Here is a 27,486-nt window from a genome sequence, read left to right on the forward strand (position 1 = left end):
TATAATAGGTAAGCTTAAATTAATGAAGACAAAACCAATTTCCTCATTAAGCATCTCACTGTGAATGATGGGGGTTATTTCACATAGATTAAAGATTACATTGCAGTTCACTGGATCAGTTTTTAATGAATGATTTGCTACAAAGCTTTCAACAGGAGAAAAGCCCAGTAAAACATTTTCCAGTAAACGTTCCAGTTATTTCAAACAAGTCTATAAAACCAAAACATTGTCCAAATATAAATAAAAGTTTTTTTTTTAAAGCAAAAAATACTAAATAGCCAAACATTTCTTTCTGAAATATAAAACACTGAACTGTATTATACAGCATTAAGCCATTGATGTGAGCAGTTCACCAAAGAAAAGCATTAGTTAAATGCACCACGGTCCACATAAGGATAGGCCAGGAAATTTCCCAGCTTGTTGCCTTGAGCATCATAGTGCAGCATCCGGAAGCACTTGTCACAGAACAGACACGGGTCACTCGGAGCAAACTGGTCATTGGTGGTAAACCATCTGGAATGAGGAAGGGATGTTGAACTTGTATTTGCGCTTTAAAAAGGCGGCAACGCAGTTTTTTGCTGATTTTTACACACCTGCCAATGAAGACGTGACAAACGGCACACTTCTGGGTGACGACCCTGTGCTTGTGTATGAGGAGTGGATACAGCTTCATGTCCAGGCAGTCGTTCTTATGGGCCAGTCTGCAATGTGTAAAAAGAGATAAGAAATGGCCCTTTTGTTAATCTTTAAGAGTGTGAGAACACATTTGTCTCACATTCATGGTGACTGAGTAGTTACCCTGCTCACGGCAGCATAAAACAAGTTCATAGACTCATCTGCTATTACGCATTCCATAGTGCGATGAAACCAAATTAGCTATAAAGTCTTGTGAGAGCAATCAGATCTTGTCCAACAACGAAGTGCTTGTAGTAATGATACAGAGACTTGTGACAAATCAAAGCACCTCAGAGTTGCATAGTAAGAAGACAGTTCATTACAGTAGAGGTTGAGGATGACCAAAGTCCGTAGGATTAATCCTCTGGGGATAATGAACCTCTGTACAAAACGTCACGGCAGTCCAACAGTTTATAGGACATTTAAGTGTAGACAAAAGGTGACTGATTAGATGTAGTGTGGCTAAAAACAGAGGAAGTGTCTGTGATGTGGCCTATAGGATTCTAAAGCTGAAACAAGTTGTGGCTGGAAAATCCAAGTTAGGCAAAACACACAAGAGGCGTGGTGAGCAAGCTGTGACAGGCAGACTTCTGATTTCTGTCATTCAGTGAACTTGTATGTTTAAGCGCAATTTGAAGCATTTGATTGTTTATTACTGCTTTTATTATTGCAAATAGAAATGAACTATATAGCACTTGCAGGTTAGCTGACATTGCTACATCCACCATTTTGTGATATCTGTGATCAAGCAAATATTGATATTTTATAGCTACTTCTGAAATGCCCTTGCAGGAGCGTTATCTGTAGCAGTCTTTATTACAGCTGTTTTGTGATTGTTCATTTGTGATTTAGTGTAAGCTAGTTTAGTGATAACCAGGCTAACCATTATACTAACCATCTGAGTCTAATGTTTTGCTACTTGCTAACATCCTAAGTAACTATCGGGCTAACTGTTGATGTTGTTGATGTTATTTTACTCCTGTGTGCTCCTTGTGTGTGTTTACTAGATTAATTACAGTGTTGTTTCTTCCTGTAGAGACCACACAATGATCTCTCATTTGTGATTCTTGGTTTATTCCTGGCATGAAACACAATTAACTAATTTGACAATTACTTACTTTTGTCTTTCTTGCTAACTCATGTTTCATAATACTTTTTCGATGTCACTCTTGTTTATGGTTTACAGGAAGTGTCATCAAGTAAATCCCATAGAGATTAAAACCTCATTTTAAAAGGGAGAACCGAGTACCTAAAAAAAACAAAACAACAATACTAATATACATTTGAGTAACAAAGCATGATCGAGAACGTAAAATCTAATCATCACACAAGGCGATGGTCCTTTTAACTTCATTTAACATTGCCCATCATGCAGTGCTGGACCGAGTCGTTTGTAAAGTTGCTGTTTTATGTTCCGAAATGCCAAAACACAAAAACATGTTTGTAATTTGTCTGTTTAGAACATGGTGGTTTATGTTGGTAATTGTCATTTTTGTGCTGGTTTATACATTTACATTAAAATACAATACATTCCTTGACACCAACTATATTTTGTTACAGTCTTATACAGTGGGTACGGAAAGTATTCAGACCCCTTTAAATTTTTCACTCTTTGTTTCATTGCAGAAAAAAAAGTTCATTTTATTTCTCAGTAATGTACACTCAGCACCCCATCTTGACAGAAAAAAACAGAAATGTAGAAATTTTAGCAAATTTATTAAAAAAGAAAAACTGAAATATCACATGGTCATAAGTATTCAGACCCTTTGTTCAGTATTTAGTAGAAGCACCCTTTTGATCTAATACAGCCATGAGTCGTTTTGGGAAAGATGCAACAAGTTTTTCACATCTGGATTTGGGTATCCTCTGCCATTCCTCCTTGCAGATCCTCTCCAGTTCTGTCAGGTTGGATGGTAAACGTTGGTGGACAGCCATTTTCAGGTCTCTCCAGAGATGCTCAATTGGGTTTAAGTCAGGGCTCTGGCTGGGCCATTCAAGAACAGCCACGGAGTTGTTGTGAAGCCACTCCTTCGTTATTTTAGCGGTGTGCTTAGGGTCATTGTCTTGTTGGAAGGTAAACCTTCGGCCCAGTCTGAGGTCCAGAGCACTCTGGAAAAGGTTTTGTCCAGGATATCCCTGTACTTGGCCGCATTCATCTTTCCCTCGATTGCAACAGTCGTCCTGTCCCTGCAGCTGAAAAACACCCCCACAGCATGATGCTGCCACCACCATGCTTCACTGTTGAGACTGTATTGGACAGGTGATGAGCAGTGCCTGGTTTTCTCCACACATACCGCTTAGAATTAAGGCCAAAAAGTTCTATCTTGGTCTCTTATTTATCACCATCTTGGAGTCCTTCAGGTGTTTTTTAGCAAACTCCATGCGGGCTTTCATGTGTCTTGCACTGAGGAGAGGCTTCCGTCGGGCCACTCTGCCATAAAGCCCCGACTGGTGGATTGCTGCAGTGATGGTTGACTTACTCCAACTTTCTCCCATCTCCCGACTGCATCTCTGGAGCTCAGCCACAGTGACCTTTGGGTTCTTCTTTACCTCTCTCACCAAGGCTCTCTCCCCCGATAGCTCAGTTTGGCCGGACGGCCAGCTCTAGGAAGGGTTCTGGTCGTCCCAAACGTCTTCCATTTGAGGATTATGGAGGCCACTGTGCTCTTAGGAACCTTAAGTGCAGCAGAAATTTTTTTGTAACCTTGGCCAGATCTGTGCCTTGCCACAATTCTGTCTCTGAGCTCTTCAGGCAGTTCCTTTGACCTCATGATTCTCATTTGCTCTGACATGCACTGTGAGCTGTAAGGTCTTATATAGACAGGTGTGTGGCTTTCCTAATCAAGTCCAATCAGTATAATCAAACACAGCTGGACTCAAATGAAGGTGTAGAACCATCTCAAGGATGATCAGAAGAAATAGACAGCACCTGAGTTAAATATGAGTGTCACAGCAAAGGGTCTGAATACTTATGACCATGTGATATTTCAGTTTTTCTTTTTTAATAAATTTGCAAAAATTTCTACATTTCTGTTTTTTTCTGTCAAGATGGGGTGCTGAGTGTACATTACTGAGAAATAAAATGAACTTTTTGATTTTTGGAAAATGGCTGCAATGAAACAAAGAGTGAAAAATTTAAAGGGGTCTGAATACTTTCCGTACCCACTGTATGTTCAACCCCCCCCCCAACCATATCTGAAATGAATCTTGTTCCATTCATACTTACACCTTTCAGTAAGAGGTTGAGTGGGTTTTGAAAAGGAACACAGCACTCACCTGATGTCTGTGATGATGACCAGGTGTTCGCAGTCTCCCTGATGACAATATAGGTACGGGAAGCCCACTTTCACTTTCAGATCCACAAATTGTGTGTCCTCCATCTTGGCCTGGCTGTAGGGGGGGAAGCCATGGGCCTTTGCCCATTCAATGGTAGTCCTGTATCGTAAACACACAGGTGGTACAGTAAGCTGTAAATGAACGGCGCTTTACACTACATGTCACATTCACCCATCCTCACACACACACACACACACACACATTCATACACTGATGGCAGTGGCCAACTGCTCCTCAGAAAGGATGAAACTAACATTCACACAGACTCACAATTTGGGGTTCAGTATCTTGCCCAAGCAGACTGGAGGAGCCAGAGATCAAACCGCCGAGTCTCTGATTAGTTGATGACCTGCTCTAGCTCCTGAGTATCATAAAATGTCCTTTTAAGTGCTTGTATATTCATTTTAAAGTTATACATCACATTTCTGGTAGATTCCATGTTTATCTGCTTAAAAATGCTCAAATGATTGTCAAAAATGAAATTTAGGCTATCATTTTGATTTGGATATATGGCTGTAGGGAATGACGACTGCAAGAGTGTGATTTTGGTTTCAACTTACGTGAACGAGGAGGAATATGTGAGAGAAATGTTTTGGTTGTTATGTGGTAACTGCACCATATCAATCTCCAACAACTCTTTCCCAGAGTATTTCAGACACAGGTCAATTGCAATCTTCTGTACCAAATATTTATAACCACTGTCTCTTGCCTGCTAATGAGGGTGACTGTGCCTTTTAACTCAAGTTGGCATCTTAATCTGAACAGCAATCACAAAATGTCCTCGTTACAACGACCAGTATTTGACTGCATAAGCATTAGCACCACCTTGATATTTTAAAAGATTTGTCACCCCTATTATTTAAGAAATCTTAATATAAATATATTGAACTTTTCTCAGTGGAATTCATGGCCCTACAGTAACAGGCCGTTAAGACATTTGGATGAGGGTTCTTGACACACGATATGAAAACATTTTTAAAAAAAGAAAGCCACGTTCGTCTTTCACAGTTAGGTTGCCCACAAAACCATAAGAGAAAATAAGTAAAGTACTAGAGAAGGCTTTTAGAAATTGTGGTTATAATGTAGGCATAAAAAAGTGCCATGTAAAACCACACATCACAATACTCCATTCCCTCAGAATAATAACTGATTTGATCAAATGCAGCATTAAATAGTGCCACATAAAGAAAACCCTGCCTACACTGAATCATAATTTAAATTAAAGTTTACATTTCTGTTTGTGCACAGGTTAAAACAAACAATATATAACAGAGTAATTGGTGAACTTTAGAGGTGTTGGTAGGCATATCTTTTAACTTTGGAGAGAGACAGGCGAGCGGTTTCCCTCTGCTTCCAGTCTTTGTGCTAGGCTAAGCTAATCACCTCCTACCTGCAGCTACAGCTTAAACAAAGAAGAGTGTGGTATCAATCTTCTCATCTTGGAATCTCTTACAGTGCCTTGCGAAAGTATTTGGCCCCCTTGAACTTTGACCTTTTGCCACATTGCAGGCTTCAAACATAAAGATATAAATAACTGTAATTTTTTGTGAAGAACCAACAACAAGTGGGACACAATCATGAAGTGGAACAAAATTTATTGGATATTTCAAACCTTTTTAACAAATAAAAAAAATTATTAAAAAATTATTCAGCCCCCTTAAGTTAATACTTTGTAGCACCACCTTTTGCTGCGATTACAGCTGTAAGTCACTTGGGGTACGTCGCTATCAGTTTTGCACATCGAGAGACTGAAATTTTTGCCCATTCCTCCTCGCAAAACAGCTCGAGCTCAGTGAGGTTGGATGGAGAGCGTTTGTGAACAGCAGTTTTCAGTTCTTTCCACAGATTCTCGATTGGATTCAGGTCTGGACTTTGACTTGGCCATTCTAACACCCGGATATGTTTATTTGTGAACCATTCCAGTGTAGATTTTGCTTTATGTTTTGGATCATTGTCTTGTTGGAAGACAAATCTCCGTCCCAGTCTCAGGTCTTTTGCAGACTCCATCAGGTTTTCTTCCAGAATGGTCCTGTATTTGGCTCCATCCATCTTCCCATCAATTTTAACCATCTTCCCTGTCCCTGCTGAAGAAAAGCAGGCCCAAACCATGATGCTGCCACCACCATGTTTGACAGTGGGGATGGTGTGTTCAGGGTGATGAACTGTGTTGCCTTTACGCCAAACATAACGTTTTGCATTGTTGCCAAAAAGTTCGATTTTGGTTTCATCTGATCAGAGCACCTTCTTCCACATGGATATCTTTAAGAAATGGCTTTATTATTGCCACTCTGCCATAAAGGCCAGATTTGTGCAGTGTAAGACTGATTGTTGTCCTATGGACAGAGTCTCCCACCTCAGCTGTAGATCTCTGCAGTTCATCCAGAGTGATCATGGGCCTCTTGGCTGCATCTCTGATCAGTCTTCTCCTTGTATGAGCTGAAAGTTTAGAGGGACGGCCGGGTCTTCGTAGATTTGCAGTGGTCTGATACTCCTTCCATTTCAATATTATCGCTTGCACAGTGCTCCTTGGGATGTTTAAAGCTTGGGAAATCTTTTTGTATCCAAATCCGGCTTTAAACTTCTCCACAACAGTATCTCGGACCTGCCTGGTGTGTTCCTTGTTCTTCATGACGCTCTCTGCGCTTTAAACGGACCTCTGAGACTATCACAGAGCAGGTGCATTTATACGGAGACTTGATTTCACACAGGTGGATTCTATTTATCATCATTAGTCATTTAGGTCAACATTGGATCATTCAGAGATCCTTACTGAACTTCTGGAGAGAGTTTGCTGCACTGAAAGTAAAGGGGCTGAATAATTTTGCACGCCCAATTTTTCAGTTTTTTATTTGTTAAAAAGGTTTGAAATATCCAATAAATTTCGTTCCACTTCATAATTGTGTCCCACTTGTTGATTCTTCACAAAAAATTACAGTTTTATATCTTTATGTTTGAAGCCTGAAATGTGGCAAAAGGTTGAAAAGTTCAAGGGGGCCGAATACTTTCGCAAGGCACTGTAATTTCAGTCAAACAATCAAGGCAGAGGGTGTACCTTAGCAGCTGTTGACAAAGAGAGGAGATTATCTTAACCAATCATCCAATTAATCAGACGGTAAAACTTACATGCTGATGTCTTGACACTCGGGGAATCGCATGTCGTTATAGAACACTCCTTCGAAGAAAAAGAAAGCTGACCTGAAATGATCCTGAAATAGAAGAAAATTCATTATTTTCCCTAGGTTTTATCAGTTGGGTCTTGTGCGCCAATTTTGACAGAATCGGACATACAGTTAAGCCCAAAATTATTCATACCCTTGCCAAATTTTGATTCATTGTGAATAGGTTTAATTTTGGGCTTAACTGTATATATCCACACATACAATACCACACAATTAGGGCTGCACAATAAAACAATAATTATTGCAATACATTTTTTTCAATAACAATATAACAAATGTTCAAGAAATATTCAATAAATGTTTGATTTTATCCATTTGAATCATACACGACTTAGGACTTTATTTTGTTGAGGAAGAGGGACTGAAAACTTAATTTTACTCATGCATATTTGTTGACAAAGGTTTTATCATAATTGTTATGAATGTTCTACCTCAGGTTTCTGAAGTGATTCACTGTATGGCATCAAGTGTTGACCATAAAGAAGAGTTTAAACTACAATTAACCATCAGGTTTCTTCAACTTTCACTCAGGAGCAGAAATCAGCCTTAAATTTGAAAGAAATAACGATTTGATACTTATCATAATAATTAGCGATATCGAAAGATATGAAGCTTTTTATCGTGATAACATTTTTGGCCATATCGCCCAGCCCTACACACAACAGAAACTTTTAATATAAAATTCTTAAACTGAGAGGTTCACTCGCAGTAAATGCACAGAGGTCACTTGTGGATAACACAGTCACAAAATAAACCTGTTCAGATCTTGCAGAGAGCTTGGAATTACAGATGAACTGTATGTGCGCTTACTTTGCTGATGAAGTCTGGAGCTATGTCTGGCGTGTGGCTGAACTCTCCGCACACTTGCAGGTCGTTGACGCAGCAGATGGCGTCCTTGAGCTCTGCCAAGCTGTGGGAGCCCGTCATCAGCAGAGTCATGTGGGGTCTGATGTAGTTAAACTGAAGGGGGGGAGGGGGGATGTCAGTACCATGGAGAATAACATTTAAGAAATAATTGCCTGGATTTGGAGGGCTTCTGGCACACTGAGAAAAGTGAAAACTCACTTTCTCAATAACAGCCGGGTAGTAGACGTTGATGGTTAGAATGACTTCTCCTTCAGGGATCATGTTAGCCACTGCTTCTGGTTTCCTAGAGACAGTTAAGCGCTCCTGGAAATCCCACAGAGAACCAAACTTTACACACTACCGTTCAAAAGTTTGGGGTCACTTGGAAATTTCCTTAAATTGATCAGAAATACAGTGTAGACATTGTTAATGTTGTAAATGACTATTGCAGCAGGAAATGGCTAAAGTGTAATGGAATATGTACCCAGGTATACAAAGACCCATTATCATTAACCATCGGCCTGTGTTGGCACGTTGTGTTTGCTAATCCGAGTTTATCATTTTAAAAAGCTAATCGATCATTACAAAACCCGTTTGAAATCATGGTTGCACAGCTGCCAGTTGAGGACCTGTGAAGTGTCTGTTTCACAAACTAGACCCTCTAATGTATTTGTCCTCTTGCTCAGTTGTGCACCGCGGCCTCCCACACATCTTTCTGTTCTGGTTAGAGCCGGTTTAAGCTGTTCTGTTCTGTGAGTCGTACACAGCATTGTACGAGATCTTCAGTCTCTGGGAAATTTCTCGTACAGAATAGCCTTCATTTCTCAGAACAAGAACAGACTGATGAGTTTCAGAAGAAAGTTTGTTGTTTCTGGCCATTTTGAGCCTGTAACGGAACCACCAAATGCTGATGCTCCAGATACTTAACTAGTCTGAAGAAGGCCAGTTTTATTGCTTCTTTAATCAACACAACCATTTTTAGCGTGTTCAATTAATCTTTTAAAATGATAAACTTGAATTAGCGAACACAACGTGCCGTTGGAACACAGAGCTGATGGGTGCTGATAATGGGTCTCTGTAGATAATCCATTACAAATCCGCCGTCTCCAGCTACAATAGTCATTCCCAACATTAACAATGTCTACACTGTATTTTTGATCAACTTGATGTGTTTTTAATGACACAAAAAATGTTTCTAAGTGACCCCAAACTTTTGAATGGTAGTGTATTATTAAAAGGTGCATGAAAGGTTACACATGTCTGGCGCATCCTCTATCAAACAGAACACATATTTATTCACAAGCCTACATGATTGCTCAGATCTACTGTACTATTCCAGTCCTATGATCATACTGACTGACAACATTTCAGCAAGACTCCAATGGACCCACCAGTTCATCCGCATAGAGGTCGTGTCTGTTCTTGGTGATTTTTAGAGAAGCTTTGTGATCTTGCCTCTTTTTTCTTTGTCTGTTAAAAACAAATCGCAGATCATTGAATTTTAATTTGTTTACACGCTGTTGGTTTACCCAAGACACAATTCAAAATGAGGAGGAGTCATACACCAGTGTTTTCAGCGTTGGGTCTGGAGGTACAACGTCTGGATCAGGCTGCTGGTCCTCAGGATGGCATCGGAGTGAATCAAGACTTGAAAGGGGGGGAAAAAATGATAACAAAGACTTTTTTAGTTTGCAAACATGGTTTAACTGGGCAAAGGAACAAATAACAGATGAGCTAAAGATCATTATCGTTGTTATGACACTGTAACATTATACAATCATACTATAAATAACTGTAAAACAATATAAGATGCATAAAAGTTGTACTAGTGTCAACATGCTCTGTCTTCATCAACAGAGGAGGAAACCAGCTCTACGTCACGAGATCTGGGCAATAACCCTGCAATACCACAACATCTACGCTTCTTACATACCTATATCACAGTCAAATGTACACATTGTGCAATAACTAACGTTACCTCTATCCATAAATCCACCGGTGTTGTACATATACATAGAAGCTTTTACGTTTGCTCATGATTTCTTAGCTTTAGTCGATTGGTTTCTACTAATTCTTTTTTTCCCCCTTAGCTATGCTGAACGTCGTGAACGTGAAAGTGGTGTGACTGAACTTACCTGCAGACGGTTTTCAGTGCAGTCATGGTCTCCGCACCGATCCCCATCTGTTTCGCGAAGTTAGCGTCAAACCTGTCCTCGTCTTCCGGCTGGTAGGAGTAGTCACTCGGCTTCAGTCTGTTCAGCCACTCGCTTTTAAAAGAGCCAACGTGAAATGGATTGGTGTTCACACCAGTATATTCATAATCTGGGATGTTTGTGTTGGGGTCTGTCGAGAGCTTGGACGCCGCCATGTTTTCCCGAACTGCGCTGTCTCATGGGTAATGTAGTTTTTAGGTCATTGTTGGGTCCAGGACAGGGAGAGAAAAGAGAAAATTTCTTTCAACTTTTTTTCCCCTCTTGATTTTTACAAAATGCACTTGATTTAGAACAGCAAGAAATCACAATTACAAATACATTGTGATAATCTCACAAAAGTGAGTAGACCCCTCACATAATATCTTTTCATGTGAAAACACTGAATATATGACACTTTGCTACAATGTAAAGTAGTGAGTGGACAGCTTGTAAATTTGCTGTCCCCTCAAAATAACACATCACACAGCCATTAATGTCTAAACCGTAAACAATTATTGACAGGAAATGTAGCAGCTTGAGGGATTTGTCACTATGTAAAGTATCTCCCCCCAGATGTATCTTGTGACCCTTTGGAGGGGTGCTGGCGTTGTGCCGAATTCTGCCTGCCTGCCGAGAATTGCATACACCTCGCAGGTGTTAACGGTCATTTATGCATAATTCGGCAGATCAAATTTTGTAGGCTACCTGCCGAGATTTGCATCCACCTCTTTAGGTCCTTTTCAGACACTTTGCTGTGCTCATTGATCAAACGGCGTTATCACCACATATATTTAGTGAATGTCAAGGAATGGTACTTCTACTAAGTGTATTAAAATATTAAAGACTCTAAACGTTCATAAAATATATACTTCGACCCCACAAAGAATATTATTAGCGTTTAAAAGCAGTATTTGGAGGTGCATGCAATTCTCGGCAGGCAGGCAAAACTCTTCATAATCATAACTACCATAATGTAGCTAAAGATAAGATAAAGATAAACATATGAGTTGTCTTTGTTGGAGCATTGTCTTGCATTTTCAATTCTATGAAATTTCCTTTTGAACTTTCTTGACAAGACAATGAGATTTAGGCTACTGAACTACCATCAGGCCTATACTTTGTTTATCCCTATTAAATTAGCTGTGTGTAATTTACACACATACATTGGTTTCAAGCTCTAGCAATTGCACCAGCTTGTAAGGTTGCTCGTAAACTACCCTAAAGGCACTGCTGACTTCAAATGACAACATATATTTATATAGCCATCCAATGACGTCCTATGAGATGAAGGGAGAAGTTTGTGAGCTAGATTTGCAAATAGGCCACTCCCGGCTTCTTACCTTATAAATATAGCCGATCGAGGCCAAATATCGATTTGCCTGCAAGAGAAACGAGCGCTTCTCTTACAGAGACTGCTTAATTTCTGACAAGGAAGGACATCAAGTCTCTTGTTTTGAAATTCCAAGATCAAATGGAGACGAAAGACAATTCCTTACAACAGGTAGGCTACGTCATGTTTTACTGCAACTTCTTTAATTGACCAGAGTTTTCTAACAACCTTGTTTAATTAATTTCAACAAATGTTCAATGCTGTTTCTGTCTCTACACTTTCATCTTACCATTCAAGTGTCAGAGGAAGGACGTTAAGTTGTTCAAATGTGTTATCACATCGATGCATCGCTTCATGTTACTGGGCACATAATATGTTGGCCATTTTGCAGATAATACTTCTGGACTCTATATGTACAATTTTGAATGCAGGACTTTTGCTTGTGTTGGACCATTTTTACATCGTTGTATCGGTACGTTGACCAAAGTTAAAGATCTGAGTACTTGGCGGATCAGATCCAAAAAATAATAAAAATAAGCTGAATAAAATAGGGTTCGGCAGGTTAAATTACTCTCACCACACATTTGAAAGATCACAAGCATCCTGTTTGACTTGAAAACCTGGCTTAAAGTTATATCCATCCCCCCCTCCTCTTCTCAGGTGGACCTAAGCTGTCACAGTGAGGATGAAGAGTAAGTGAAATTCTTTATTTTATCTGTTTTACAGTAAATTTGTGCATGTAATGTCAGTGATTAGCACTTATTGAAATTACTATTCAGGCATAGTTGTAAATTACAGCGAATCATACCACTATATTCATTATCACTGCAAATGGTATCTCACATGATAAAAGCTACTCATTGCAATACAGTATTTGCACACTAGAGGTCAGCATCTTACTGACACTACTTGTTCATTCTTCAAACAGGTGCTGTACATTTTAAATCTCATCGGGGTTAACGTTAGGAAATCAAGACTGTTAGTAATAGAATAGTCTTACACTTGTCTAGGCGTGTTTGCGTTGACACTCTTGTGCTCCCAGATATATATATGTATAACTTGTCAGATGCATTGCATGTCTCTTGGGGTGTAGATGCTTAAATAAATTTTCCAGTTTTTCATTCAGGTCACCTAAAATGGATTTAGGGACCGCACTGGATGGGTGCTCCACCGCCCTTGGTCTTTTTCTGAACAACAGGTTTGCTGATTCTTTGGCCCTCTTAAAACCCTGGTAAGTCACAAAGACTCTAATAACAATCTGTAGCTGATTCTGCATTGTGGTGTACAGCTGTTTCACACTACTGGTTGTATTAAAACTTTTAGTTATTTGCATTTTGTTTAAAACACTATTTTTTTTTTTTTTTGCATCTGTCCCCTTCAGGAAGAGTCAAAGCATATACCACGCAGTCGGCTACAGTAGCATCTTGGTGATGCAGGCAGGCATGACCTTTGACCCAAAGGACATGGATGTTGCAATGACATCACTGAAAGAATCCCTGCAGACATGCCAAAGGTATGGCTTAACAGTTTAGGATGTTGTTTTTAAGTTCCCACTTCAATATTGGGACAAAAGTAAGGAAGACACAGTCAAATACTGTATACAGATGAATTATCAGTCGAGATACTGTATTGCTAACATTATTTTTTCCTGTATATTATACCTGTGTTCCTTAACTTAGTTTTCGGAAGAAAACTGGAATAGTGGAGACTTTAACCAGCCTATTGTATAGACAACCAGTTGACAACCTGACAGAAGGTAAGTGACAAGCTTCCACTATCTCCAGACTATACATCTTTAGTAAATATACACACTTTATCCTGTTTGAGTGGCGATCACCATGTTGACATGAATCTCAAGAAAATTTGGATAGTTAAGCAGTGATGTACAAATTTAGACAGAAATGACCAGAATTAATGTCTGGTGGAAAAAAAAACTGTGACGTTTAACCCTTAACAGAAGAGATGCATGCAGAGCTGTGCTATGCTGAAGTTCTGCTGCAGAAAGCTGCTCTCACATTCCTGGATGAGAGTATACTCTGCTTCATCAAAGGAGGAATGAGAATCCGAAACAGTTACCAGATTTACAAGTAAGAAGCTTGAAGGGGGCTTTTGTTGGGGACATAATATGACATTATATTTCTCAGCCAGACAGTGAGTCACCATATTTAAGTTTATTTTAAAATGATATGTTGTCTTCCAAACCAGGGACTGCCAGGCCTTGGTAAACATCACAAAAGACATGGAACAACATAAGAGCACGTACATTCATTTTAGGGGCGGCGTCAACATGGGTATTGGATCATTTAATCTGGTGAGCGAGATAGACAGTCATACAACAGGCCTCATAAAAAAAAAAATATTCATGCCAAATCGTAGAGCCATGTAGTATGTATGTGCTTTATTTCCTGAACAAATCTTTGCACTTGAAACATGTCAGTAGCCTTTGTTTACATTTTTACCTACTTTTTTGTTATCAGATGCTGTCACTGCTTCCATCCAGAGTCCTCAGACTGATGGAGTGGTTGGGTTTCTCAGGAGACCGGGTAGGTGCCATGAGTCCACATGCAAAGATGAAGCCCATGTCTTTCTTTTTTCTTCAGTAAAACTCATGATATACTAACAGTGTTTCTATAATAAATGTTTTTTTTAATCCAATAAAAAGTATAATTTGCTAATAATCTTACAGGAAATGGGTTTGTCGGAGTTGAGAGAGGGAGCAGCAAACAACAACCTGCGCTCTTTCCTCAGCACCGTGACTCTGCTGACATTTCATCTCTACATTACAGTGATTTTGGGTGAGAACACCTTTGGGTTGGGTCTACTGCGAAATTATATTAAATCACTCAATTTAGTCAGAAAATTCTTCTGCACTCTCATCTTCTTCCCCAGGTACTGGTGAAGGAAACCTTACTGAGGCGGAAGCTCTGCTGAAGCCCTACGTTGAAAAGTTCCCTAATGTGAGCAGTGCTTTTTGTTGATTCTAACTGATTGCAGATGTAACTGTTTTAGTGCCCCTCTTAGTGAAATGATTTTGAATGAATGTGTTTGTATATTGTCCACAGGGAGCCCTTATTCTTTTTTACACTGCGAGAATTGCTTTGCTCCAAGGAAACTTCACATTTGTGAGTACTAGTAACGTGCCTACAATAGCCCAATGTTTTTAAAATGCAATCTCAGCTCATACAGTAGTAGCAGTCAGGAGTAGGAGAAGGAGAACGAAAGCCCATGAGTGTTTCTCTGCAGGCCCAGGAGAAGTTCCTGGCATGTATTGCAGCACAGGAAGAGTGGCGTCAGATTCACCACCTGTGTTACTGGGAGCTAATGTGGGCTTACTCCTTCGAACTAAATTGGAGGAAGGCGTATCGATACGCTGACCTGCTCTGCAAAGAGAGCAAGTGGTCGCAGGTAACCGGTGTAACCATTTCTGTCTTTACCCTGTTGTTAAACTGCTGATGTGTTGAGATTCTTATGACAAGCTGATTGCTCTTCTCCTGCAGGCCGTCTATGTATTCCAGAAAGCAGCCATCTTGACCATGCTACCAGAGGAAGAAGTGACTGAACTGGGAGAAAATGTGGTTGAATTATTCAGGTGTGCTAGAGAGAACCATGATTTGTACATACATGTGTGTATGCAACTCTGTGGTAAGTTCTGTAATAATTATAAATGTGTGGCTTGTAGGCAGGTGGATGGTCTCAGACTGAGGATCGCTGGGAAGTCGATTCCAACGGAGAAGTTTGCGGCGAAGAAGGCGCAGCGATACCAGTCATCTAACCCTGTGAAACTAGTCGTCCCTGCTTTGGTGAGGATGCACATATTCTACTACTTTCAATGAATCAACATTGTTATCAAGCTAGTAGTCCTTTTCAAACAACTATCTCTTTTCCGCAGGAAATGATGTACGTGTGGAATGGCTTCACAATAGTTGGCCAAAGACCCGAGTTGACTGAAAACATCTTGACCATCTTGGAGAAAGCAGATGAGCAGCTCAGAGATGATCCGAGTGAGCGAAACAGGAGAACTTAAGAGCACTGACATGACATGTTTGTTTTTTTAGCACCAGCATAAAACTAACAGCATTTCATTGAACGTGTAGACCCATCAGAGTATCACATAGATGACCAGTGTGTTGTCCAGCTGCTGAAGGGCCTGTGTCTACGACATTTGGGGCGTCTGGTCCAGGCTGAGCTCTGCTTCAATCATGTCATTTCCAGGTGTGGCCATCTTAACACTACTGCAACACACACACAAACACAGAGCATGCACAAATTCAATAAAAGCACTCAGTTGGCATCATAAAATTACTTTATTATGGTAATAATTTGATTGCTATCAGTAGGAAGTTATTCAGCTACAACAATCAACTGGAATAGTGTTATCATAAAGAGAATTTCAGTAGAAAGTGTTGCAACTTCTTGCAACTACCCTAAGCTGCTGAGAGGCTAAGACAAGGAGCAGTCAACATCTGTTTGACGCGGCGTTTGAAGAATGCAGTACCAATTCTGTTATGCGTTTAAATGTTTTATTGTACATTTCAAAGAAGGAAAACCTAAACTCAATAAAGGATATTCTTAATGCTTGGCCCTGCCATGTTATTTGTAGTTGTGAAATACTTGATATTTGTGTTTCTAACATCTATGCCACACTGATTGAATCTCATGTGCTAAACACTTGATAATCTCAAAACAGATGTGTTAACTCCACTTTCAGGAGTGTATGTCCATTTTATTTAGTTATCTTGCAGAGTTTCTGGCAGGATCACCCCTCACCCCCATCCTCCTCAGTTATCTTCCCTGTGGCTACAGGTTGCAGTTACAGTTTGTGACAGTGGCAAGGAAACTTTTTTAACAGGCAGAGACCTTGAGCAAAACAGACTCCATGATGTTTATATAAATCCAACAGTTTTCTGCTCTTTAAATTCATAAAATGCAGAATACACTCTTGCCTGATGGATGTGAGCCAAAACTATCTACAAATGAAATTATTTCGTGTGTGTGTGTGTGTGTGTGTGTGTGTGTGTGTGTACCTCAACTTAAGTTGGTCAACAACTGAAGTGTGTAGGTAGTAGTTTCTCAACTGAAGTGACTTTAATTTTGTTGTTGTTTTGCAGTGAAAATGATATCAAGCATGACAACTACCTGGTGCCGTTTACCATGTTGGAGCTGGGCCTGTTGCATAGACAGAAAGGTGACATCAACACGGCCATCACCATGATAGAAAATGTCAAGTAAGTGTTTTTAGCCCATACACAGACCTGGGTTACATTTGGTTTCACATTTTGTATCTGGGGGTGGGGGTGTTTGCTTCTGGATGTTGTCTTCCCTTAAACTGAGGCAGAAATTCTCTAAATGAGTTCTAAAAGTTCTTCCAAGTGACATGAGCCAGAAAATTGCAACAAGATTGTTGCGTAGGTTGGATGCTGTAGCTCCAGTATTGCAAATGCTGCCTAAAAAAACTTAAATTGATGTGTAAATTTAACATTCTGCTTTTTTACTACAATATTACACTAAGAGCTAATAAGTGATCTGTATTTGTAGGGTGAACTACAAAGGCTACAGCATGGAGTCGAGGCTACACTTCCGCATCCATGCAGCACTCAACACCATGGGCTCTTTTTCAGCCAAACTTCCCCCTTCACGTACGCCAGCTTAAAAAACCCAAAGACAGGCAGCTCTACAAAAAGCATAGCGGTAAACCTGACCTAACCTGACCTCAACCCTGTTTGCTGCTTTAAACTCTGTGACTGTACTTGAAATCCTCCAGATGGACCATCTTGCTGACAGCCCTTTCTTAATGGTATACAATACATCCATACTTAATTCTGAATTTAAGCAAGAACAGAGAAGTAAACTCTGTCGACTACTTGGTTTGAGTGGCTTGGTAATTTCCACTGAATTAAACTATAGCTTGTCAGAACCAGGGCAACATAAACCCAGGAAGACGTTATAAACAGGACATAAATTAAATGCATTAGTCAAGAAAGAAAAATTCTTGGTTTCATTGGACTTAACACCTTTTGCTCTTTTGAAGTCTCAAATAATTTAATATCCAGTTTGAGACTTCACTTGTTTGCTTTTGTTCATGAGATTAAGTTGTTGTAATATTTAAAAAGACGTTGAACATGGCCTGCAGTTCAGTTATGTTTTACATGTAACAATATTTGCGTCATCTTCTTTCTGTGCAGAATGAATCAGTATGCTTAAATGTTATTTACTTAATAAATAAGTTATCAAATGATGTGTTATTTTTAATGGTGACACAAAATGTAAGGTATGCATGTTGTTGGTGTATTTGTAGTACATTTGATCACTGAATTTGAAATAAACTTTGATCAAATACAGATTCCTCAACAGCTTTCTGAGAAGGCTCATCAGTACTGTAAGATAAATGTATGTTCTTCAAGCAGTTACATAAAAGCCCTGATTCAAAATTCATCCTGTTTATTAGCAGATTTACACATATAAGGGATAGTAATTATCCCTTTTTGTTTTTATGAAAATTGTGTAAGGGTAAATCTGTAAAATACAAGAAGTTAATATTTGCCTCAGCACCATGGGAATTATATAATTTTGATTATGAGTTGATTCTTTGACTACCACTGATGCACAAAACAAAACATCCCTACTGTGTTTTGATTGAATCGTGACTGACTTTCATCTTGCCCAGTGTCCATCGCTGTATGTTCTTGATAATGACAATGTACACAGGAAAATGCAACGGTGGAGGTCTTGCTAGTGTCACTTATTAGTTCTTTCCTCTCTGGTTGAAGGTGTGCAACTTGTTGAAATTCCATAGTGCTATGTTTATTTTGGGATGAACACCTGAGGATAAGAGACAAAAGGTAAAACCTGGAGGAAATATTTTTACAGTCCATATTCCAGATTTTAGAGGGATCCATGTTTTAATTGGCACAGCAATCCAGATAATAAACTTAGTTCTTAGAACAGGTCACAGAAGTAGTCTATTTAGTAGTTTATTTGACATCTATAGTTACTTTCAGAATAACAGCTTACATTAAAAAAACATAAAGCTTGTAAAATACAGAGCATTCTGCAGCTAGTTGGGACCCCTTTACCAGTTCAAGTTGTTTGAGTTCCACCAAAGTGTGATTTCCCCCTCTAAACTGTTGGAGTCACAAACTTTTTTTATAATCCAAGATTTCACAAAAAATATTAGAGAAAAGTCCAAAGAATGAATACAGATGTGTGTAGCACAACTTTGTTTTTTTGTCTTTACTATTGCATTAATTAACCCATAGGTTGAGAACCAAACTACCTTACTTTATGTCAAGTAGGTCAAAGTAGCTCTGCACTGACTAGCAAAACAGTAGAATCCTACACATGGAAGCATCAGTATTTCAATTTAATATGTACTAATATATGCTACCATTCTCATCATGAAATGTACTTTATCATTTGAGATGTAAAACGTTTTAGTGGTAATACTTCCGTATGCTTACTTAATCACGTTTTTAAATTAAGGACTTAATGTAATGTATTTTTTACATTGTGTTACATTGAATAAAGGATCTGAGGATTCTTTCACCAATGGTTAAAATAATCAAACACATACAGAGTAACATGCAGTCTATAGCAAAAAGAAGGGGAAACATAATGCCAGGAAATTAAATTATAAATCCCACAAATCCTCAGTAGCTAGAGGGGTTTAAATATGCTGTTGTCAGTGCTGGTGACCACGTGGTGTGTGAGATGATCAGCTGACTGCCGGAGGAGGAAGAGGAATGAAGATGGAAGGGAACAGGGACGAAGCAGAAAAATGTATAAATATAGCGACGAAAGCCCTCGAAGCCGGAGATAAAGACAAAGCTGTGAAGTTTCTCAACAAAGCAGAGAAGCTGTACCCAACAGGCAGAGCAAAAGGTAAGACCGTGTGTGACTGGCTTGTCTGTTTAGCCGACCAGGGCTAACCTAGCCAAGTGTTAAGCTAGCTAGTAACTGACGTTTGTTAACATCACTCACGGTTTGAGCTCACAGCAGGTCACCTGTTCACTGTTGTATAATGGTTACAAATATTTGTATGATTAGTTAATGTTAGTCAAGTGTAAACTATGACTTAAAGACAGGAAATTAAGCAACACAGATCCGAGTTAGCGTCAGCTAAGTTGTGGGCCCCGCGTCATGTTAACCAACCTCGCTAGCGCTGTAGTAACGTTAGTACTCAGTAAGTTGGGGCGATGTTACGTGAATACGTGTCTTTACTCTTAGTCTTTCCTTTAGATGACTCTCAGTGAAGTGTGAAGTGTTGTAGTGCTTCAGAATACTAGTAAACGTCAATCTATGATCGAGCATCTTCATTGAGTAGTTCATGCTAGCTGTCACTCGCTGTAACAACTTCACTAAGACCTTTTTAAAGCATTTATTTTCACTTCAAGAAACTTGATAGACTTGGGCCTACGTTATTAATAATGCTGCTGTGTAGGGATTTCAGTGAGGACCGAACAGACAAGTGGAGTAGAGGAACGTGGCGCTAGTAGGAGCTATAGTCCTTTCTAGTCCAATCCTTTAATTGAATGATTGACCCGGAGAGAGCCTCGAAGTGTAGGCTAATCCTGGATACACAAGCGTCTGTGAGATGACTCTAAACCGGTGTTAAGCAAGGGTGGGACTGAAAAGTGTTTTGGTTTGTAATGTTAGTTATAAAAGGCTCTTATACAGTTTAAGGAATAACGTTAGATAAACTTGCACTTTGATGACCCGAATCTTCTCAGTTGTTAAACTGGTTTAGTAGATAAATGGCTTTCTAAGGCTGGAGCTCAACATCACATATGGCCACCAATTTGCAGTTAAGATAAGCCACTTATCGGTTTCAGATATTTCAGCAAATCTTTGATGAACTGACATGTAAAGTGGCATTACAAGAATGTCCATTAAACTGTTTTAAAGTACATAGCTAAGAGGAAGGGGGCTATACAGTGGGAGGGGAAAAATACAATATAAGAAAAATATGTACATTAAGTGTGTATTGAAAGGAGCAGAGGCGTACAGGGAGTGTGGGTTCCCATTATTGGTTCCCCTGGCAAGATAAGCTCTTTCTGTGTCTTTGTGTGCTGGTGTGAGAGCAAGGGGAGTTTGTAACTATTCATAATATTGCAGATATCTTGCGAACAGACATAATAACAGAAAAATAACCTCATTGGCAGAAGTAATTGTGTGTATGTGTGTGTGTGTGTATATATATATATATATATATATATATATATATATAAAAAATAATGAGGATAAAAACATGAGTAAGTAAATAAGCAGTGAAAATGGGGGCTGGCGATGGATAATATACGTGCCTTTGCTGTGGAAGACTTGGGTTTGATTCCCCCTGTGAAATCCACCAGTGTGTCCCTGAGCAAGACACATAACCCCTAGTTGGTCCAGAGGGGTGCGACTTCTGACATGTATAGCAATAGCTAAATGACTAATTAAAAAACAGTGGAAGTGAAACAAGAACGGGACATTATCACCGGTTCCATCAGTACATTGTATATCTACCTTTGCAGCTATGTAATGCTTGACAGTTCTGTCACTTAAGTCAGCAAGTCTCTGAATCTGCGATCATGGTTGCAGAGAGGATTGAGCGTTGTCAACACAAAGGGTTGACAGAAAGAGGCAGGCCAAGGCAGCACCTATACACCAGCATTACTCCCAGCAGCCACATAGAGGCTGTACCTATATCACAACATGTTGAGTACCCTAGAATGCTGTGGGAAAGATGGATTATGGTGTGCAAGAGGCAATAGTTTTGTGCTTATGTTACATGAGAACAAACTCTATAATGATGAATAATGCATTGATAAATGATAAGGAACATTACAACATTTCTGCTGCCAAGTCAGAGATCATTGGGCCGCTCTACTGTTGCTGTCCTTGAGTGTATATTTTTGCATCACTGGTCATATTTCCTACAGGGATAGTGATCTTGAGACTTGGATTTAAGACTACTGGAGGGGTACTGCGAATGGTTTAAATTAGTAAATATGAAGACTTGAAGAAAAGAAGTTTAATCAAGAAGTTAATGTTTAACAGCATTGATATTGATCATTGACAACTTTTGTTATGGTCAGCTAACTTCCTGCTAGTTTAGCAGTTGGCAACTGGATTTAAGTGATTTTGATTATGGAAGGCAAAACTGGGTCTGTTTTTTAAACAAACAAAAAAAAACACTGTACACGGTACTTTCATCTGCATTAGGATGATAAAACTATTTGTTTCAGCAGAGGTGTTTGGTAGGGAGGTCGACTAAGAGCTATTTAAAGGTCTGAGTGGGGGTAAAAGTGCCCCTAACAAGTCATGACACTTTACCTGTGTGCTCTCTTTCTACCTTGGGTTACTTGAAAATCTTTCAAATGTAATTAACTGTAGTACCTTGTGTTTTTCTGAGCAGACACATGTTATAAAATCTAGAGCAGTGTATCAATTGTATTGAATCACAATCTTAAAATCTAAAATCGTAATCAAACGGTGTCATTACCACCGATTTTATTCAACGTAAATTTGTGTAAACAAACCATCTGATTGCTCTTTGCGTCTCATGTTAGACTCATCTAACATCTTAAGTGACAATTTTTCACATAAGGAAGTTGTCAAAAGCTTGGACACTTGTAAGACAGTGAAAGTAATAATTGGTCAGTTAATTTATCTTAAGCATCTTCTTCTCCTCTTCAGCTTTGTTGGACGCATTAACGAAGAATGGGAGCTCAGCGGGTAACGGGGCATATCGTAGGAGACCAGCAGAAAGCTCAGAAAGCACCGGTGCCCAGCCAGAAAGGGACAGCCAAGAGTCAGGAGGAGGCGACTCTTCTAAAGGCTTCAACAAAGAGCAGGTCGAAGGTGTGCAAAGGTAAGAATTTTACCACTGACTAGGTCTTCCTTTTCATGCTGCATTTCTTTATCCACCATTTGTTACTGTATCTGTCCCACTTCAGTGGGCTCTTTTGGTGCTCTCTGATAATTGGCCCTGTGACAGCAGCACTGTTTCTATTCATCTTGATTAGACCTTTCATCTGTGGCCACAGTGTTGTGCATACAGCTATTGCCATGGGAACCTCTTCAGCTTGGTGACATACCAATGAGGGGAGAAAGTGAGAGACATTTAGCGGTGTGAACTAGATGCCAGGTAACCACTACATGCTCTAATTTTATACCACGAGAGAGAGAGGGAGGCAATCCGTGCATTTTGTCCACAGCATACAGTCTCCAATCAGAAAGCCACAGATGGTGCCTTGAGTTAATTTATAGGATAAACATGCTGCTTGTTATTACGCAATCCTACCAGTATATTGCACTAAATGTAGGCAGTCAGTCTATTCCTTGGTGTTTTTATACTAAATCTTTTGGGGAAGCTTCAGTGGGTTAAAAATGGCATCTTCTTCTAAGGAAAAAGTAAGACGGGTTGTGTTATGTTTACATTAAAGATCACCCGTTCCCCCTTAAGATAACTTCTAGGGGTTAGTGTACTTATTTTAATCTAACCCATGATCATTTCCTAAACCTAACAAAGTAGTTATGGTGCCTAAACCTAACCAAACTGCGACCATTTAGACGGCGTGTCCTATAGTACTCACGATTCGATTTGAATACGATTATCCTGTCAACGATCACGGTGCATCACCTCTAGGGGTGGGTACTCTCTAGGCACCTTACAATTATGAGGGCTACAATGCGTTTGTAAAATGATTAGGATAAAGATTTATTTTTCTCATTGTGTGACTACTTGGAACGTTTAATGCAAAATGTTTGTAATGATCCAACCAAGTAGGTAGTAATGACATGAGGCTATTTAACATTACTTCCTATAAACATAGCTAATGTTATATAGCATTATTAGAGTGTAATTACTGACCTGTTGCTATTTTTATTTCTTATTTTCACAGTGTTAACACTGCCTTAATAGCTGCTTTTTTTGGTTTTGTTTAGTGTAGTTACATGGTTGTGCTATATTGTGTCTTGTCTTGTAAGCTGATTATTGTGATCCACCACTCCTACTACTTGGTCTGCTGGAGGCAGCAATGTTGTGATGTTTTTTTTTTTTTACAGTATGAGCAATATTCAAATGTTGATTTAGAATTCATGTAATTGAACATCAGTTTAATTATTCTACTTGTGATCTTGTAATGCATATCAATACATGAAAAATACTGAGATTAATTTTTGTAATATTGATTTCAACCATATAGCCCAGCCCTAATGACTGACTGGAATATACATCACAGGCCAGTGTATGTGCAGATCTACCGTACGTAATAAAGTATAGATGCTTGATTCCCTCCTTCCTGTATGTGACCTTTTTATGGAGTCAACATTGCTCTGGAAGAAACGCAGAAATAGAGACTCTCCTGTTTTTTGTCTTCCTTTTTTGAATAATGTCAAGTGCTAGAAATAAAATATCCTATATACAGTGTGTACAGTCTTCAGAATCTATCTGGGTCTTGCTAGATACATATACAGTACGTGATTTTCTGAATGCTTAGTATTTTCTGTGAGTATAAACTTCAGATTAGCAAACCACAGGGTATGTAACGATTGGTCAGCTCGTTAAACTATTAACTAATTTTCTCTGGGGGATCTGCTCGAACGTTGTGCTTGAATGTCAGTTACTTGTGTGAGGCCAGGGCCATCAACAAGTTACTTTTTCATGATAATCAGTTCAAGCACCTGTTGTGGATCAGAAGGTGACAGGGAAAGAGAATCTAACACTAAAAGGTAGTGATGGGCAAATGAAGCTTTTGTGAAGCACTGAACCACCTGAGCAAATTGTTTCAAAAATGGGTTCATTACTCGAAGCTTCAGTTACAGTGACCTCTCCTGGCGAAGTTCAAGGCTGCAGGCAAATTAGACAGGCTAGCTGCTGGACAGGAGGCTTTTAATTACATACCCGCACGCCCCTCGATGAGCAGTGCTGGAGAAACTACTTTACTTTTGTAGAAAACACCATTAGTTATAAAGAACCTTTGCTTTAATCACCCTTGGATTTAAAGTATATTTACTTTGAAAATTCTTTGATACACACACATTAAGATGAACATCATGTTCAAATAAAGATTGATGAATGCATGTATTTTGTTATTGAGGGGAGAGTGCTGGGAAATATGGCACAGGTTGGATGTGCTTGTGTAACTATGACAGGGGGTGAATGTGTTCGATGGGGTGCACAACACTCACTTTCGAGACGATCGAGGCAGTGCCAGTGAATCATGTGACTGGACCGCGAACCAGTGGTGATTCATTCAGTAATTTAAGCAGTTGCTGCTTTGGATGTCACGTGATTTTTATTTTTTATTTTTATTTTTTTTCACACCAAAGCAAACTTTGAAGCAGTGGTTCAATAGGATTGTAGTCCAGGGGTTTGAAGCATGTATCGAAGCTTCAGTGTCGCACTGCCATCACTACTAAAAGGTAAACTCGAGGAGAACTTCCCCACGTGCCTTTCACAGTAGGATAGGTCAAAAATGAGCCACTGGATTGTTTTCACCTACTTCACTCTCTGTCCCTGTCTTTCAGAATAAAGCGGTGTAAGGACTACTATGAAGTACTGGGCGTCAGTAAAGAAGTCAATGAGGAGGAGCTAAAGAAAGCCTACAGGAAATTGGCGCTCAAGTTCCACCCAGACAAAAATCATGCACCTGGAGCAACAGAGGCCTTTAAAAGTAACAAATAAGATAATATCTATTCTAAGCTTGTTGGAACTTACCTCACATGTGATATACAAATACTGTGTATAACACAAACTTTGAATATTTAAGCATGGTATTTCAAAAAAACAAAAGTCTGTCTGAAATAGTTTATGTCCATAGCTTATTCCCCTCTTTGATACATCAACTGTGTCCTCCTCCAGAGATTGGTAATGCATATGCAGTGCTGAGCAACCCAGACAAAAGGCGGCAGTATGACCTGACAGGAGGGGAGGAGCCGAGCAGCCCGGGTCACTCACACGGAGGAGGCTTTGACTTCCACAGGGGCTTTGAGGCTGACATTACTCCTGAGGACCTCTTCAACATGTTCTTTGGAGGTGGCTTCCCCTCCTGTAAGTGAGCACTTGTGTGCATATAGATTCAAACACACAAGGTTCAAGGTTACTGATAAGTTAACGTGACTCCTCAATACCCAGATTTTGTGTTTTATCATCAAAATGTATTGATTTTATTCATATATTACAGTGATGATTTATCTTATCAATTTAGTAGTTAATGATTTTGTCAGTCAGAAATATAACCATGTTATTTAGGCTTTTTGGTGAATCTTTAGATCCTCAGATAATAACTTTTATGGGTTCAGTCAATGGACTACATCATGTGGTACAAAGAATTCACTCATCAAATGCACTTGAATGTGGCTCTAAAGGATGACTGGTGCATCATATCTGACCTCAGTCATAATATTTTTGTCTACAGCAAGTGCACACACCTTCACCAACAGCAGAACAAGCTACAGCCATCAGACGGATTATCGACAAGAGAGAACAGAAGAAAGGGGAGATGTACGTAGATGAGTTCAGATTTTGCATCATTATGTTAATTAAATTAATATTTTTTTATTCGAGCAAATATACGTTATAATTTCAATTGATGTGCAGCCATAGAAACAACATTCTTTGACTGTACATTACCATAAGTTTGTGTTACTTTATATGACATATGTCATTGTACTGTGTTTTCCTCTAGGGTGGTTTCTCAATTTTATCCAGCTGATGCCCATCGTGGTCCTGATTTTAGTGTCAATTTTGAGCCAGATGATGGTGTCCCCTCCACCCTACAGCCTGTACACTAGACCGTATGTGCACACACATTTTTCTGTTTTTCATCGCTGAGGAAAACTTTTAGGTAGCTAATCACAACTTTTCTGTTCCATTCACTTAAGAATTTAGTGCATGTCAAAGAGGCTGGTTGACAACTAGAAAGTATTTTGTCCTCCTCCTACCTTGTTGACATGTACTATGAAATGTTGACCTGGGATCTCTGGGATCCCTGGTGGTGGTTTTATTCCACCTTTCTAACATTTGTATTCACTGACAATGTGGTCTTTTCACAGTAGTTCTCCATGTCACCTACAATTTCAATTATATAAAATACATTCAGGATTCAACGTATGTGGGGAAATTACTACAGTTCGTCACCATTTTCACAGCTTGTACTTCCTCCATCTCTTGCAGGTCCACAGGTCAGACTGTAAAACGGCAGACAGAAAACCTGCATGTCGACTACTACGTCTCCAGAGATTTCAAGTCAGAGTTTAAGGGCTCAGCGCTGCAGCAGATTGAGAAAAATGTGGAGGAGGACTACGTATCTAATGTCCGAAATAACTGTTGGAAGGAGAGACAGACAAGTGAGTAACCATGGTATTTAATACACCCTCAGAGCTAGCTAACTGAATTGAGTAATTATTTTCTGCTTTGCACTCTTGTTTCCTGGAGTCTTTGCTTTTCTCAGTCACATTGTTTTTCTGCTTGTCTCATCCAGAAACAGACCTGCTGTATGCTGCTAAGGTATACAGGGATGACCGAATGCGCAAGAAGGCAGAACTCATGACCATGGATAACTGCAGGGAGCTGGACAGACTAAATAACCTATTCAGAGGCGGATGAGCTGGATGCTTCTTAGATCATGTAAATGTCTGAATAGATGTGTATGTTCATGTTTTTTTTAAAAAAGAAAGTCTTTACACTAGGAGCAAAAAACTTGCTGAAATAAATTAGCTCTATTGTTGAAGTTTTAAAATGTCCTCAATCCCTCACCAACACCAACTCCTCTCCTTCCTCGCTACAACCTAACCCCAGGAATCGCCTTGTTACGTCTAAATGAACCAATCTACACGCACTGTAGAAAGCCCCAGACAGTTTTTTATGTTACTTTTTTTTTACTCTGCTTTTCATGTGTTTTCGTGGAAACAAGAAGGACAAGGACGCTTGATTGTAAAGGCATGT

The 27,486-nt window shown here is 39.4% G+C and overlaps 3 protein-coding genes across 5 annotated transcripts; 2 read left to right on the forward strand and 1 right to left on the reverse strand.

Moving 5' to 3' along the window:
- Positions 1-100: 100 nt before the first annotated feature.
- Positions 101-10,420, reverse strand: LOC119898907 (snRNA-activating protein complex subunit 3-like). 2 transcript variants are annotated; one of them, XM_038713232.1, is made up of 9 exons: positions 10,172-10,419; positions 9,600-9,683; positions 9,428-9,506; positions 8,256-8,360; positions 8,001-8,150; positions 7,135-7,217; positions 3,952-4,110; positions 594-701; positions 101-513 (listed from the first exon to the last, which is right to left on the reverse strand). In XM_038713232.1, the coding sequence occupies exons 1-9, from the start codon at positions 10,402-10,404 to the stop codon at positions 366-368; spliced, it is 1,149 nt and encodes a 382-aa protein (XP_038569160.1). In that variant the 5' UTR covers positions 10,405-10,419; the 3' UTR covers positions 101-365. The 2 variants fall into 2 exon arrangements, with proteins under 2 accessions (XP_038569160.1, XP_038569159.1); XM_038713231.1 differs by having other exon boundaries at positions 8,001-8,360; positions 10,172-10,420.
- Positions 10,347-17,896, forward strand: LOC119898904 (tetratricopeptide repeat protein 39B-like). 2 transcript variants are annotated; one of them, XM_038713225.1, is made up of 19 exons: positions 10,347-10,431; positions 11,660-11,729; positions 12,219-12,250; positions 12,673-12,789; positions 12,940-13,071; positions 13,238-13,314; positions 13,516-13,645; positions 13,764-13,869; positions 14,036-14,101; positions 14,245-14,353; positions 14,448-14,515; positions 14,621-14,680; positions 14,802-14,963; positions 15,056-15,147; positions 15,238-15,358; positions 15,448-15,559; positions 15,653-15,770; positions 16,667-16,783; positions 17,094-17,896. In XM_038713225.1, exons 1-19 carry the CDS (start codon positions 10,364-10,366, stop codon positions 17,206-17,208), a joined length of 1,872 nt encoding a protein of 623 aa, XP_038569153.1. In that variant the 5' UTR covers positions 10,347-10,363; the 3' UTR covers positions 17,209-17,896. The 2 variants fall into 2 exon arrangements, with proteins under 2 accessions (XP_038569153.1, XP_038569154.1); XM_038713226.1 differs by having other exon boundaries at positions 12,685-12,789.
- Positions 17,897-19,259: 1,363 nt separating this feature from the next.
- dnajb14 (DnaJ heat shock protein family (Hsp40) member B14) lies at positions 19,260-27,280 on the forward strand. Its single transcript, XM_038713233.1, is given in 9 exon segments — positions 19,260-19,436; positions 22,233-22,407; positions 25,068-25,213; positions 25,402-25,590; positions 25,958-26,043; positions 26,228-26,237; positions 26,240-26,336; positions 26,716-26,888; positions 27,023-27,280. Coding segments are annotated over 9 exon segments (1,140 nt in total). The 5' UTR covers positions 19,260-19,297; the 3' UTR covers positions 27,148-27,280.
- The last annotated feature ends 206 nt before the right edge of the window (positions 27,281-27,486 follow it).

Source organism: Micropterus salmoides, unplaced genomic scaffold (assembly GCF_014851395.1).
Source record: "Micropterus salmoides isolate LMB-PRFRI ecotype aquatic unplaced genomic scaffold, ASM1485139v1 Ms_hic_scaffold_12, whole genome shotgun sequence".
Taxonomy (NCBI): Eukaryota; Metazoa; Chordata; class Actinopteri; order Centrarchiformes; family Centrarchidae; genus Micropterus; species Micropterus salmoides.